Below are 16,422 nucleotides of genomic sequence, written 5' to 3' on the forward strand. Positions count from 1 at the left end.
CTCACTCATAGCAGGAATCTAGAAAACCTAAATAAGGGACCAGGAAAAAGAATAACTATAAGAAAGAAAATATCAAAATCAACAAACAACTATGAACCAGAGACACTCTAGGGGGGGTGGGGGGCAGGGAAAGGAGGGTTTGGGGTCAAAATAAGGGGGTTGCAATGGTATGGGGAATATAAAAATAAAATTTATTTAAAAAAAATAAATATGGTGTAAGCTAAGCCGAAAAAAAAAAAAAAAAAAAGAGAATAAACCAGTGAGCCACAGGGAACAAAAACTATGAGGGCTGTTAGCCTTGTGAAGAGGCCATTCCCTAGCACCCCACCCCTCACACTCACCTGACCAGCAATGTAGATAGGGAGGAAAATCCAGGCCAACATCAGCACGAAAAACAAGCCCTGCCAGAAAAAAGAGAGTCAGGATTCACTCCTGCCCCATGAAGGGTCCCCACAATGAGGCTCTATGTGGCAGGCGCCATTTAGCACTATCTTAGCGATGGGGCTCAGAGAGGTTGAGTGACTTGCTCAAAGTCACACAGCTTGGAAATGGCAGAGCCAGATCTGGTTGATTGAACATCTGTTGATCCTTTAATTGAACCCTTTAATATGACCCCCATCTATGGAAGAGAGTAGGCATTTTTAAAAAGTTAGTTGTTGTGAAGGTGTTTAATAACCCATTAATCAGCATGCCCCTCCCGCTTCAGTCCTGGACGAGGCCCGCTACACAGCAGAGAGGGTGCTCTCTCTTGGGGGTCTATGGGGTGGCAGAAGGGTCAAGGACCATTGAATTACAAAATTTTTGCGATGGCCAGTTGATATTTAATATACAGGCATCCCCTCAGGAAGCACCATGCCGCCACCTTCTGCAGCCACAAGGGTGGCCTGCTGAGCCCTCCTCTCTGCAGGCCTGTTGGTTGGGGGGTGTGACCTGATGGACTCAGCCAGCGAACACAGGGAAGCCTGGGACTGGCCGGCCAAGCTGCTTTTCACTGACCAGGGAGGGCGCCCTTGGAGCAGCCCATTGGTCCTTCCACACCGCATCTCTCTGTTTTTAAAAGTCAGGGTAACGCCATGCAAAAGTACTTACATTATACTCGTAAGCAGCTGCAGAAAGGCCTGCAGCAGCGCCTGAGCCTGCCAGGCCCACGAAATGTCCACTTCCAACATTACTGGCAAACAAAGACGCACCCACCTAGGGGGAAGGGACAGGTCAGATCTGGAGCTGAGGACTGGGGTAGCTTCTCTTCCCTGGGGTTGTTGCCACACTCCGAAGGAACCAGAGGAACCAAGCCAAGGAGGCAGGCCCGCCCTTAGCCGCTTTGGCACTTTATTTTTTTCAATTTAGAAAAAAAAGACCCTCTCCAAGACTTTTACTTCCATCTGTTAGAAACTGGCATGGCAAATATGCACATCTGTGATCTCTGGAATGGAATTGTGCCCTTGGGTTGTGCAGTGCACAGCTGGAACACCTCTGTACAGCATCCTGGGGGCAGGATGAGAGGTGCTGTAGGAAGTGCTTCATGAGGACAATCAGGGAACCTGTGCTGGCCCCCTGCTCTGCTTCTAACTCAACAAAGGAAATAGCACTCCTTCCGGTAGCACGACAGGGCCAGGACTACTCAGTGACCCCCATCCCTGCTCTCAGATCACTGGGCCGGATAGGCCTACTCCACAGGCCAGAGTGTCCCACGCGAGCTGGGTCAGTTAACGTCTCTCTCCTGGCAGTTTGGAACTAGGACACCATCCTGCTGCTCCCTTAGACTCGGGGTGCGAGGGGTCCAGAGAGGAGGGTGTGTTTCGGAGGGCAGAGCTGGGCAGGAGGTGGAGGAGGTGGTGTAACATGTTCGGCTGTGCACTCACCACTGCCACTCTGCGGAGAAGGGAGGATGAAGGAGACAGGCTGAGAGACAGGTCAAGTGAGCAGCCTGGGGGAGAGAGATGTATAGGCAGAGAGGATGGAGTGGAGGGGGGTGGGGAGAGAGAGAAAGGGAGGGAAAGAGGGAGGGAGGGACAGAGAGAGAAGAGAGAGAGAATTGTCTGAAAAAAAGGCTATTGTGGCTGCTATTGACTTTCCTGTCTGGTTCTCATCCAGCTCCATTCTCTTAATCTCTCCTTACACAGTATCCTACTTTTTTATTACTGCAATTTTGTAGAAAGTTTTGAAATTAGTTAGTGTGAATCCTCCAATTTTGTTTTCTTTCTTATGGCTCTTTTGGCTGTTCTGGATCCCTTTTATTTCCATATAAATTTTAGGGCCAGCTTGTGAATTTCTCCTGCCCCAACCCCCAACCAAAAAAAAAAAAAAAAAAAAGCCGCTGGAATTTTGACAGAGATTGTTCTAAACCTGAAAGTAAGTACTACTTACCATCTCAATAATATCAAGTCTCCAAACCCACGGACATAGGATGTCTTTCCAGTGAGAGGAACTTCTTCCAAAAATGTTTTCAGTACGTGTTGTATTTTTTTTTTAACTTTACTAAACACTTTATTCTTTTGTTGTTATTGTAAATGGAGTTGCCTTCTTATTTTTATTTTCAAATTGTTCATTGCCAATGTATAAAAACATTGATCTTCTTCAACCCTACTGAATTCATTTATTAGCCCCAGCAGTTTGTTTTTTTCCTCTAGGGGACTTAGGATTTTCTATTTACAAGATCATGTCATCTGCACATAGAAATCATTTCATTTCTTCCTCTTTAATCTGGGTGACTTTTACTTCTTTTCTTGCAAATTGACCTGGTTAGAACCTCCAGCAAGATGTTAAATAGAAATGATGAAAGAGGACATCTTTGTATTGTTCCTTATATTAGGGGTGGGGAGGTATTTTTAGTCTTTCACCATTAAGTATGTTAATTACAGGGTTTTGTAGATGCCATTTATCAAGTTAAGAAACTTTCCTGGGCCTCCCCTGGTGGCGCAGCTGTTGAGTGCTGGGCTGCGAAGCTGCCCACAGCCTCTGAAGCCCGGGTTAGATCGGCCACCAGCGAGGGTCCCTCATGGTGTGCAGACCTCTCCTGCCGCACCCGCTGCTCCCCTCAGCAGTGTGTTTTGTCAGTCTGCCTGTTCTGTTCCCCGCTCTGGCTCTGGTGAATCCTCTCACCCTCCCACGCTTCTGACTGTACCCAGTGCCTGTATAAATAAATAAATCTTTAAAAAAATAAGAAACTTTCCTCCTAGTCCTAGTTTGTTGAGTGTTTGTAATCAGTAAGGAGTGTTGGATGGTTTTTTTTTTTTTTTGTGTTGAGGTGATAATGTAGTTTTGGTCCCTTATTCCATAATACGATGTACTACATTAAAGGACTTTTTTAAGCCCATTAATACCATCAATGGTATGCTGAGCCAACCTTGCATTCTAGCATAATTCTCGCTTGGTCATGATACATAATTTTTCTTATAGGCCGCTATATTTTGTTTGTTGAGGAATTTTGAGTTTATTTATAAGAGATATTTGCCCACTTTTTTCTTGTGATATCTGTTTGAATTTGGTATCGACTTAATACCTCATAGAATGACTTAGGAAATGTTCACTTATATTTTTTGAGAAGTTTGGTAAGCTTTGGTATTAAATCTTTAAACATTTGGAAGAATTCACTAGTAAAGCTCTCTGGTCTTTGGTGTTTTTTGTGGGAAGTTTTGTGATTACTAACATAATGTCTTTACTCTTTACAGATTTAATTCAGGTTTCCTATTTCTATCTGAGTGTGTTTCAATGTTTTGTGTCTGTCTAAGGATCTGTCCTTCGCATTTAAGTTAGTTAATTTTTTGGCATACAACTTTCTGATAGTATTTCCATGTAATGACCTTCATTTTGTAAGGTTTATAGTAATGTATGCTCTTTCTTTCCTGATTTTAATAAATTGAGTCTTCTCTCCTTTTTTCTTGGTTGAAGAACTAGTTTTCTGTATTTCATTTATCCCTGCTACCCTCTTTATTATTTCCTTCTTTCTGCTTGCTTTGGGTATAATTTCCTTGTTTTTCTAGCTTTTAATGGTAAAGAGTTGAGTTGTTGGTTTGATATCTTTCTCCTTTTTTAATATAGATATTTACAGTGCAAATTTCCCTCTAAGCCCTGCTTAGCTATGGATATATCCTGTAAGGTGTTGGTATGTTGTATATTTATTTACATTCACCTCAAAGTATTTTCTAATTTCCTTTCTGACTTCTTCTTTGACCCATTGGTTATTTAGAAGCATATTGTTTGATTTTTATATGTTTGTAAATTTCCCAAACTTCCTTCTGATATTAATATCTACTTTTATTCCACTGTGGAAGACAACATACTTTATATGATTTCAATCATATAAAATGTATTGAGATTTACACATGGTCCACATGTAGTTAATCCTGGAGAATGTCCATGTGTACTTAGGAATAATGTGCCTTCTACTGACATTGCATGGATTGCTCTATATATGTACATAGATATTGGAAGCAGGTTATTAAAGTCTCCAGCTATTAATGTTGGGTTTCTATTTCTCCCTTCAACACTCGTTTCTTGCTTCTAATATATTAGTACACTAGTAGGTGTATAGATGCTTATAATTATTATATCTTCTAGATATATTGAGCCTCTTAGCATTCTATAATGTCTTTATTTGTCACTAGTAATAATGTTTGTGTTAGTTTATTTTGTCTGATATTGGTAAAGTCACTCCAGTGTCTAGCCACCATTGGTACAGTCACTGCATCATTTTTTTTTATTATTTTATGTTATATTTTTTCCATCTTTTTACCTTCAACCTATCTGTGTCTTTGTCTCTTGTAGACAACATAATTTCGGATTTATGTTTTTAAATCAATGCTGCTAATCTCTGGCTCTTGAATTGAGTGGTTAATCTATCTAAATTAATATACTACTGATAAGATAAAATGTACATTTGCCATGCATTTCTTGTATGTCTGCCTTTCTTGTCCCTCCATTACTCCACTATTGCCTTCTTCTGTGCTAAATAGATATCTAGTGTACCATTTTGATCCCCTTATTGTTTCTGCTATTTTCCTTTGTTTGGTTGTTAGTGGTTGCCCTGGGGATCCATTTAGCATCTTGTGGTTCCATCTTAACTTGCAAAAGTAAAATTCAGATTAATAGTGACAATTTCAAGAGTATATAAAATCTTTCTCTTAAATAGGTCCATTACTTTCTCCTTCCTTGTGCTATTATTGTCTTAGAGATAATATCTTTATACATTGTAAGACCATGAATGCAAAGTTATAACTTGTGACCTATGCAGTTGCCTTTTAAATCAGGAGAAAAAGAGTTACAATTTAAAAAAAAATTATACTATATTTTGTATTTACTGATGGAGTTATCTTTACTTGTGTTCTTTATGTGGATTTAAATTCCTGTCTATGGTCCTTTTATTCCAAGCTGAAGTATTCCTTTCAGTATGTCTTATAATGCACATCTGCAATTATGAATTTCCTTTGTTTGTTTAATCTAGGAACATGTCAATTTCCTCCTTATTTTTGAATAATAGTTTTGTTTGATATAAAATTCATGGTTGGCAGCTTTTTTCTTTTAAAATGTATAGCCTCTACAGTATCTAATAAAAACCCAGGTGTCAGTCTTATTGCAGAACTCTTTAGGTGAGTTGATGAATTCTCTTTTTTGTTTAAACATATTTAAATTGGGACTAAGACTTTTCTAGTTTAGACTGTGATTCTCAGCCAACATGAAACCATAGTCTTGAGAGAGCAAAGGCTAGACAGGATATCAGCACTTGAACATTCTTTGAGAATGGACTTTAATGCAACCAAAGACCACTTACTGGCCACCACACCATGTCCCCTCCAGCTAGGAAATAACCTTTCACTGTGTCTTTTTTGCTCTTCACGGTGGACTGAAACAAAAAAGAAGGGTGGGTGAGGGAAAATGTCATCAATCAGAGACATCCTGAAATGGCCTGAGGCACGGATTATAACCTGGGAGTCCAGGAATATAGATTTGAACCTCAAAATGTTTTTGCTTGACCCATGGTTTTCAAGATTTTTATTTGAATGCCATTAGAAGAGATATAAATACTTCTTTAAGTTGATTAGCCCCTACTCCCCCTTGTTTAATTAAATTTATGAAAACCTATTTACCTAAGCCCCTCCACATTTGAGTTATAGATCCAGTTTGTCTTTGCTAATTCATAATGTATACCATTTCTTGAGTGTGTTAATGCTATGTGCCAGACATTACACAAAGCATTCTAAAGCATTATCTCATTTCAGTTCTTACCCAATCCTATGAAGTTGGTGTCATTTGGCCAAAGTAACAGGTAGATAAATGGAGGCTCAGCAGTTAAGTCACTCATCTATACCATGTTCTTAGATAACAGGAGGGTTAGAAATTCAAACCTAGCCTAGCCTGATTTGGGAGCCCATGTTCTTAGCTGATCTACAAAACCATCTATAGGAAGAGTATGTGTCCTGGCAGTGAAGGTATTTTAATAGAGATATTTTGACCACTAAGCAACTAGTCTGATCTTGGATACATTGTCTAATTTCTAGGAGCTTCTGACTATGGATGTTGGTAAAGGGATTATTATCATATGGGAGATAGCATGGAATAGAACTTTTTTATTCCTGCAAATGACATTGCTATTGTTGATAGTCACTGTGGTTCATTCCTGCTGAATTTTGACACAGGATAATTTTTCTAAGAGTAAAAAACTTGATATGCTAAAAAGGATCATCTAAATCAGGAGTCTCCAAATCAGGAATACATCAATGTCTCCTCAGTCTCTTGTGAAAAACCAGATCCCCCAGACCTCTAACCCTCAGTCTAACTCTACCCGACTCTTAACCCTAATTCCAAGGCTATTTGACTCCAAAGCCCTGATTTTAACACCATCTGCTCCATCTCACTAAGTCTTGCCAGGTAGAGGGGAACAGAGAAAGGGCAGGTCCATGGTCTTCTTGATTTGGAGGAAGGAAAGCTAAGGGCTTGGAGAGAAATGAAGTACAAATAATCAGATTGAAGCTGGGCCAACCCAGTGGCCTTTGTACCAGATGGTCTGATAATCTGATAGAACTCCTCTTTATCATCCTTATCCCAGAGTTACTATTCTCTTTAGTATGTAGTGGTCCTAGAAATTAAAAAGTAAAAACCTAATAATAATGGGAGAAAGACATGAAACCATACTTCAAGAAAGGAAATCGTGGTACTTAAAGTTATTTGAGGGTATCTGGCCTGACTTCTTAGAAGATAAATGCATATTGACAATACACCAAGAGATTATGTTTCCTCTGTTCAATGAAAATGAAAACATTTGATAATACTGTGTGGGTGAAGATATGATAAAATGGACTTCCTTTTATGTATTAATATATGAGTGCAGACTGATACTACATCTGAAGAAGACGATTTGACTCAAATTATTACTACAATTGTAAATGTTCTTTAACCTGACAATTCCACTACAGGGAATTTATCCTGTTGTACACATTCAAGATAAAGAGTGTACAAAGTTTACTTATTGCAGCATAATTTGTAATAATAAGAGATGGGAAACAATCCAAATGACCTTCAGCAGGATACAGGCTAAGAAAAATTGCAGCACAATCATCTAATGAATACTCTGCAGTTTTTAAGCAGTTGAGGAAGATCTGATGTGCTAATGTGAAAAGACATCTAAGGTGAGTAAAAAATAGCAAGTAAAAAAGGTATGTATTATAAGCTGCTGCCTTCTATTTAAGAGAGAAATGCACATTAATATTTGCTTGTATTTGCATACGAAACCTTGGAAGAATAAATACTGATGCACCGAAAAGTTAATAGCAGAGTTACCATAGAGGAAAGGATAGTAGTGAGGCTTTTTTGTGTGTATCATTTTAAGTTGTTTTTATTTTTGAACCACGTGACTGTATTGATTTTAAAATACAACCTTACAAAAAAAAGCATGAGCTTTCTAACTTTAATTCTTTGAGTCTCAGTTTCCTTATCTATAAAATAGGTAACACATATAATGACAGCGTATGCATCGCTCCCTGTTCATCCCTGCTTTCCTCTATTCCTGTCTCCCACTTTCCCTCTCTAGCGCACTCTCTTATTTTCAGAGTGTTGGGGTTGGCTCAGGGCCTCAGACCAGACAGTTCCTCCTCCCCACACCCCGCCCCCACTGGCTTACCCACAGTCCAACTGCCAGGACAAAGAGGAAGTACAGAACCAGCACTGCTATGTCACCTGACTCCAGGCTCCTTTGGGGAAAGGCCTCCAGGGGATCTGACTGTGTGGGCTGAGGGCTGGTGGGGCTGGAGGGGCTGTTCTCCATGGTGCTGAATGACCTCTGTCCGTCCTGAAGAAGTGCAAAAGTGCGTCAGATGCCAGAACCTGGAGCCACTCTTCTCACGTCTCCATGGCTGCCTCCTTGGAGCATCCATGGAAGAGCACACACTTGGAGGGATGTGTGGTGGAGACACATCTTCAGGAAGGCAAATCCATCCATCCTTCTGTCCATCCATCTGTTCACTCATCAATTCAGTAAATATTTACAATAAGGTCACCTCAAATCTACAATATGTTTTACCAATTCAACTGCCCACATAGCACAATATTAAAAAAAATTGGATAGTACAGATGATTTTATCATCCTCTTTCACTTAATAAGTTCATGTCCAGGAATAAGAGAAAAATGGACACCCCAGTCAATCTTTGTTCCCCAGGGACCTGACAGCTGGGTGAGTGTAAAGCTAGTGATTTTGCTGAGGTTCAGTCAGACATAAGAATCTTGTTTCAGTGCTGGATATGCCCATAAAATTGCACCTATTTAATGAACACCTAGCCCATGCCAGGCATCCTTCTAGGTATTCACAAACCTGCAAAGTAGACACTATTATTATAACTCCCATTTTACAAAGAATCTCTGTGGTGAAGCTGGGATTTGGAGGCAATTAATCTTGCTCCAGAATCCACGCTTTGAAATACTCCCTAAAATTGTTTCTCATTATACTCCACTTCTGTGGGTAAATTAAGGTGTTCCTGTATAGGCAGAATAATGTCCCCCTTAAAGATGTTTACATCTTAATTCCCAGAACCTGTGAATATATTACGTTTCTGGGGAAGGAATAATTCACTTTGTAGATGGAAGTAAGGTTGCTAGTCATCACGCCTTAAAATAGAGAGATTATCCTGGATTATCTGAGTGGACTTAATGCACACACTAGGATCCTTAAAAGTGGGAGGGAAGGGCCTCCCTGGTGGCACAAGGGGTTAAGCATTAGCACTATGAAGCTATCCACAGCTACTGCAGCACGAGTTCGATCCTTGGCCAGGGAGGTGATCCACATGGCGCAGCAGACCTCTCCTGTCTCCCCACTGCTCATGTCCAGAATGCTGAGATAATAAACATGTGTTGTGTTAAGCCACCAAGAATGTGGTATTTGGTTCTAGCAGCAATCAGAAACTGGTAAAACACACGAGGGTGATTTTGGATTATGTGATTTGGGGGACTGACTTATTCCTGGTATCAGCCTCTGGAGGCTCCAGAAAGAAAAAACTCAGTTTCTGCCCTCCTGGTACACTGTCCAATAATGGAAATACACTTGTATATTTTGGCAACAATGTGATGTTTCATATAATGCTGAAAGACTGGTGCATTAAGGATCAAACTTGGAGACTGCACAGCCGGCCTTACCACTTACGAACTCTGAAAACATGGACAAGCTCCCTAACTTCTCTAACCCTTCAGTTTTCCATCAGCAAAATGGGGCAATGAGGGTTTCTATTTCACAGATTGCTGCGAGCTGGTACCTCTGATGAGTTAGAAACAGTGCCTCACATGATTGTGCTCGATAAATTACTGCCACAAGTATTACTATTATTTTCTACCAATTTAGGGCCACCTAATATGACCTGGAGGAATTTTTGAAGAATGAGAAGATGGTCCTATGTGGATGGGCAAGGATGGAGAAATCTTCCATGTAGACAACAATATCTACAGATCTGAGATGTGAAAAGCATGTCATGTTTGAGGAGCCACTAGACACTTTCCTGAATATTAAGTAAGAATAAGATGGAGGGGCCTCCCTGGTGGCCCAGGGGTTAAATTCTCAGCATTATGAAGCTATCGCCAACCACCATGGCCTGAGTTCGATCCCCACCCAGGGAGCTGACCCACACGGCGCAGCAGACCTCTCCTGTCTCCCCACTGCTCCCCTCAGCAGTGTATTTCAGTCATTCTGCCTGTTCTGTTCCCTGCTCTTTCTTTGGTAAATTCACTACCCGCAACCCACACCTCTGGCCTGTACTCCAGTTCTTGTATGCATTAACAAATAAATATAAATCTTAAAAAAAAAGAGGAGGGAGCTGGACAGTAAAGCTAATCAAACATGAGGAGATTGCACCAGCCCTCTGATGCCATTTGAAGGACTTTATGGAGTTTCAACCTATCAGATACCACCCCTGCTTTTATGACTATTTTGTACCACCTTTTACCGAACACTGAAATGAAATTCACAGTTAATGTTACATATCGCCACACAACATTTTAAAAAATCAATACAACACTTTAACTCTAAATGAAAAATAAAAGGAAAGTAATTTATGATAATATGATGGCTGTTTCAACATGTCACTGCTTCATCCAACTCCCCGGGGACAGCCAAAAAGGATTCAGATACTTTCACCTATTGAACTAGACCAGCCCTTTGATGCCATTGGAAGGACTTAATTTTATTTCAGAAAAATAAGAAAGTCAAAATCCATTCTATTCCAGAAGCACAGAAAAAGAGAGACTCTACAGGAACAACAGAATAAGAATTAGTCTCTATACCAAGTGCTTAAATTTGCAAAAATACTTTTTGATTCTAAATATTATGAAGAAATTCGAGTCAGTACTGTCATACACCATGCTTTCACTTAACACAAAGACTTCTGAAAAACATGAGACAATGTTATAAAAATAAAAAGAGGTACATTTCAAAATATATTTTAAAAACCTTCAACATTCTATTTTATATGGATTGGAAGTAGGGTCTTGTGTCAGCATAGTTTTTTTTTTTTTTTTAAAGATGAAGGTTTTGAGAAACTTTTTTTTTTTAAAGATTTACTTATTGATTGATTGATTGATTGATACATACAAGCACTGGATACAGTCAGAAGCGCAGGAGGGTGAGAGAATTCACCAGAGCCAGAGCGGGGAGCAGAGCAGGCAGAAGGACCGAGGTACACTGCTGAGGGGAGCAGCAGGCGGCAGGAGAGGTCTGCGCGCCATGTGGGACCCTCCTCCCGTGGCTGGGGAGCAGCCGGGGATCGAACCGGCGCTGCAGAGGCTGCGGGCAGCTTCGCAACCCAGCACTCAACCGCTGTGCCACCAGGGAGGCCCTCAGCGTGGTTTTTTGGGGAGTGTCTGGTGGGACATCTGAAAGTCTTGCTTGGGACAGTTCTGAGCATTGCAGGGTGCCTAGCATTTCTGGCCTCCACACACTGAATGCCAGTCATACCCCCAATATCACTGGGGCAGGAAGATTATTTTACAACACAGACATGAGATGAAGTCTAAAGAGAGCAGATTGGAGAAATAATTGGGGTTAGACTCAAGAGGGCTTGGTGATTAATGGTTGGGGCAAGTGAGGAAGAGGGAGAATTGGGGAACAGTTTTCTGCTGCTGATCAGAGGTGCCCGAAGATGGGGATGGCCTGGTCGTGTTCTTTGTTCTTGGAGACGGTTTCTTATCTTCTTCACTATTGACCTGGGGGGCCAGGCAATTCTTTGCTGTGGGGGCCGCCTTGTGCATTGCACGATGATCAGCAGCACCCATGGTAGCACCCAATCGATGCCAGTAGTACTGTCCCCCTTGTCGTGACACCCACAGAGATCCCCTGGATTGAGGCCCACCCCTGCCTTAGAAGCCCAAAAGCAGCTCAAAATCCACTTGGAAGACATGACTCTAGGGGGCACACAATGATCTTTAAGCTTCCACCCCATGCCAAATATAGCTTTGAACTTCTCTCTCCCCGGGGCCGGGTCCTACTCTTCGGTTGAGAAGATGCACACATCTCCACGCTGGGGAGAGGTGGCCCTGTCCGCAGGAGAGAAGACCCAAGCAACCGATGACCTGTAGCATTTATGGAGAGAGAAGATGGCAGGGAGGGAGGGAGGCAGGAGGGAAGACAGACTTTCTGGTGTGGGGTGATCCCAGCCCTCCTGCTCTAGGGCAGCACGGAGCAGAAGCCAGGCCACCCCTCGGCCCTCTGAGCCTCGGCGGGTCTAGATTTTATGATGGCTGTCACCTGTCAAATAGCATGTTGACAGCTTGCTGGACACTAACGGAACCAGACGGAGCAGGGAGGAAGCAGAGGCGGAGGGCTGGGGCTGGAGCCTCTGCGGGGCAGGAGTAGCCGTGCCTGCAGGAGGGTCGAGCCCGGAAAGGTGAAAGGAGATATTGAAGCCTTGGGGAGGAAGGTGGAGCCCCTCGTAGGCAGTTCTCAGCACTCTTCATGGCAAGGGAGCGGCGTGCGGGCAGCAGGTGAGCCCCAGAGTCGGGACTGATGAGATCGAGACCTGTCTGATGTCTGTGTTTTCACACCTGCTGCTTCCTAATGGGCAGCTCTGGGAAGATGAGGACTGGGCACCCGTGATGCAGCTAAGGGGAAGATTGATGCTAAATTGGGGGGTGGAACAGATTGTTCTAGAACCCAGCAGGTGTAGAAGGGAAGAAGTGCTGGGAGGGAGGGCAGGAGGGAGGAAATGCCACAGGCTGAACCCACCCACCCCCATCCTCTGCCCTACCCCAGGCCTCTGCCTGCCAGGCACCAGGAGGGAGGGGAGCGATAAACAAGTCATTCATCACCAGTCCGAGCAGGCTGGCACCGATGCCAAGCTCTTCCCAAGTCCCAAGGAGGTGGGCCCCTGCCTGGGTCCAGAGGGACTGGCTGGTGTTCTCCGTGGGAACAGGAGCTGCCGCCCCAGGCTCATGCAGAGCCTCCCCCAAGCTCTTCCTCAGCAAGTCCGGGAGTGCTTTACTGAAGTGCCAGGTCTGCAGCTCACCTTGTATTTGCCCTCCTGTCTCATTCTGGCCAACGGGTGAGACTACTCCATCACAGCTTCATTTCACAGGTGGGAAACAGAGGCACGCGAGTGAAAGGGAGCTGGGCCCAGGGCCTGCTTCTAGGTCACAGAAAGTGCCAGGGCTGGGATTCAAACCCGGGGCCTGAGTCGAAGCTCTTGTGTCAGCCAGTCCCGGCTCAGCTGCCTTCCTTTCCTGCCTTCCTCCTGCCCTCTGTAACTCTTTTCTCTCTCCCTCCCTCTTTTCCATTCATTTCCACACAGTCCTTAAGCACCAGCTGTGCACCAGGCTCTGTACTGGGGCCGCATTTATTAGGCACCAGCTGTGTGCCAGGCTCTGTGCCAGCACAGAGGACAAAGTGGTGTCAAGGTGGACCTGGCCACATCCTCGCAGATCCTCACTCCCGCTCCTCCTCGAAGCACAGGGTGTGCCCAGAGCCGCAGGGTGCAATGACCCCAGTGCCTGCGGCCCATCCCTCTGCCTCAGGAGGGCCTCGCTGGGGGAGGGCCCTGCCGCCCCTCTGGGAGGGGAGGGTGAGCGGAGTCTGAGAAGTGGGTGTTACAACAGCAGCTTTGTCTGCAAGACGCCCTGGCGCTGAGGTCCCCACTGGCCAGAGAACAAAGGAAGCTCAGCAAGCGGCCGGGGGCCACCGCTCACCCTTTCCTCAGTTACATAATCAGCCAGGAAGTGGGGATTTTCCACTGCCGTGAGCCGCTGGCTCCGCGTGTCTGCCCCACGGGGGTGGGTCCATGGCTACAGCTTTTGTGGATCTCGGTCATTTCATAATGAAAGAAAAAGAAACCAGTGGAACAAGAATTACAGCAGAAAACCATCTGTGTGCATTAAACACATTCCAAGACGCAGAAGAGTAAGAAGCATTTTGCCAGGATGCAGGCGTGTTTGCCAAAGAACAGCAAACATGCTCCTGGGGACGGAGACAGAGACAGAGGGAGACAGAACCGGGGGAACGGATGGAAGATGATGCTGCCGCCCCACACTGATTCTAACTGCGGGGCCCAGCGTGGATGGTGAGGAAGTGTGGACGGGGTCGTCCTCTGCTTGGCTCTGTGATCTTGGGCCCATGACCCCTCCAGGCTCAGTTCCCTCATCTATAAAATGGGGGTAAGAATCAGATGTATGTTACAGGGTTGCACTAAGCAATTTCGTGTCTGTTCCCATCCTACTTATAAAACTTTGGAGGCCCCGCTGGTGGCGCAAGGGGTGAAGCACCGCACTATGAAGCAATCCACAGCCTCTGCAGCACGAGTTCGATCCCCCGCTGGCCAGGGAGCTACCCACATGGCGCAGCAGACCTCTCCTGTCTTGCCTGCTGCTCCCCTCAGCAGTGTATTTCAGTCAATCTGCCTGTTCTGTTCCCCACTCTGTCTCTGGCGAATCCTCTCACCCCCCGCATCTCTGGCCTGTACCCCAGCTCTTGTATGCGTAAATAAATAAATCTTTAAAAAATATATAAAACTTTGGGGGGAAAAAAAGAACAAGGACTTTGTGGTCAGACAGAACCTGGCCACCGGCTTGAGCATATCTCATTTTAAACACACCGTGCTCCTCAGAGGTCAGGTCTGATCAGCCCCCTTGAACAGGTGAGGAAAACAAAGCCGAGACTGGGGCTCAAGGTCAGGCCACTGGTAAATGACTGAACCAGGGCTTCAGCTCAGGTTTAACCTGGAGCACCAAGTCGCTGCTCGGCACGTGGGTCTCTGGCAGGGAAAATTCCAGAGGTGATAATGAGGCTGGCACCGCGGCGCCTCCCCAGACTGGCAGCCACTCACACTCCTTTTCGGTCACCTGCTCACCGCACAGCCCTGGGGTGGGCCTTTGACTGGCTCACAGCCAGACACGGAGAGGCTGCCCAAGCAGACGGGGGAGGGTCAATTCTGCAGGCAGAGAGGGGCCCTCGGGGCCTCGCCCTGCAGGGCTGAAAAGCCACTTCCAGCCTGCTTGGCAGTGGATGCCATGGGGGTCATAAGAAATGAGGAAAAGGCCAAGAGGATGGCTTCCTGGGGACTCTGAGCCAAAGCCAAGGTCAGGAGACCCTCCCCAGCCCATTAGGAAGAGCCTCAGCTCTGGGAATCAGGATCTTCCCCAGGCGAAGGGCAGAGGAGAGGTCAGGACCAGCTCTGGACCCCATGGGCACAGCAGGGCAGGGCAGTTTTCCCCAAGAGCATCATCAGAGGTGAGTGTGGGGAACTTTCTCCTCCACCTGCCTTGTCCCTTCAGTGATAATCTCGCTCACGACTTCCAGGAGAACGGGCACCACAGCACACCTGCTGCATCCGCATGCCGGACACACATCGCAGACTTCACACGGACAAGCGCGGGCCCTGCTTTTCAACAGCGAGGTCGTGCCCCTTCGGGTCCTCCATCTCCATAACAACAACTTCACCCCCTCGCTGCTCAAACCAGAAATCGAGCATCACCCTCAAGTCTTGCACTCACTTACTCATGCATTCATTCACTTATTCATGCATGCAAAGATCTGCGAGCACCTACTATGTGCCAGGCGCCTGAGGACACCTGGGCAGGAAAACACACCAGTACAGAAGCTGTAGCGTGTCTCCCCTTGCAGAAGCCTGACCCTGATGCCAGTGGGCTCCAAAGCAGAGCTGCATCCAGCCATCACCTCTCAGCTTCGCTTCTCTCACCTCCGTCAAGCCACCCTCACTTCAGCGTAGACTGGAGCAAGGGCCTCCCCTTTGCCTCTCCCCAGCGCCGCTCTGGTTTTCCTGCTGGTCCAGGGCTCCAGGAAGCCCCCCAGCCCCTTGGCTGCTACCCCCAGACCAGGTCCCCAGCTGGGAGAATGGGCATGAGGTGGGGGAGGGCGAGGGAGGCTTACCTTAAGCTGGGTGCAGGGCCCAGCTGCCTGGGGCCTGTCCGCGGCGTCTGCGGCAGAGGTGGCCGGAGCAGGACGCCTTTCCTCTCCCGGCTCTGCGCGCACTCGAGAGGACAGGGTTGTACTCCGTCCTGCACAGCGCGCTGCAGAGAGAAGCTCTTCGAAGATCAAACTCCAAACTCCACCCTACACTGCAGTGGTGATTACAGGAAGAGCTCCCCAGGGGCAGAGAGGTCAGCCCTTGCCTGAACCCTTAAATGTGAACTCCAGGCTGACCCCCGTGGGGAGGATGACCTGCCCTCAGCTCCAGCCACGGCCACGAGGCCTCCATCCAGGCCCTCACCTTGGGGGCCGGGGGCAGAGGAGCCACGGGAGCCCAGGGCACCATCCTGCTCCACTCGCGCACTGGTCTTCCTCTGGCCCGCCTCCGCACCGGGACGGGCGGGCTTGGGACGAGCTGGAGGCAGGGGGAGGGGAGCAGCTGGCAAGGGAGGCTGGGGACAGAGGGAATGTCCCAGGAGGCAGCCACGGTGACCACGTTTGCTCAGCCCCCTCTCCGGGCGCACTCGCAGACCAA

The 16,422-nt window shown here is 46.0% G+C and overlaps 1 protein-coding gene across 1 annotated transcript in view; it reads right to left on the reverse strand.

Annotated features, from left to right (window-relative positions):
- SLC5A11 (solute carrier family 5 member 11) overlaps window positions 1–8,270 on the reverse strand; it is a 28,785-nt gene extending 20,515 nt beyond the window's left edge. Inside the window, exons 1-4 of the mRNA XM_037504552.2 lie at window positions 8,117–8,270; window positions 5,771–5,842; window positions 1,090–1,194; window positions 342–401 (exon numbers count right to left, since the gene is read on the reverse strand). Coding sequence (XP_037360449.1) covers window positions 342–401; window positions 1,090–1,194; window positions 5,771–5,842; window positions 8,117–8,260 — 381 coding nt within the window. The 5' untranslated portion in view covers window positions 8,261–8,270. The remainder of the gene's footprint in view (window positions 1–341; window positions 402–1,089; window positions 1,195–5,770; window positions 5,843–8,116) is intronic.
- Between the last annotated feature and the right edge of the window lie 8,152 nt (window positions 8,271–16,422).

The sequence above is a fragment of the Talpa occidentalis genome, unplaced genomic scaffold (genome assembly GCF_014898055.3).
Source record: "Talpa occidentalis isolate TD23 unplaced genomic scaffold, MPIMG_talOcc4v2.1 talOcc4.12, whole genome shotgun sequence".
Lineage (NCBI taxonomy): Eukaryota > Metazoa > Chordata > Mammalia > Eulipotyphla > Talpidae > Talpa > Talpa occidentalis.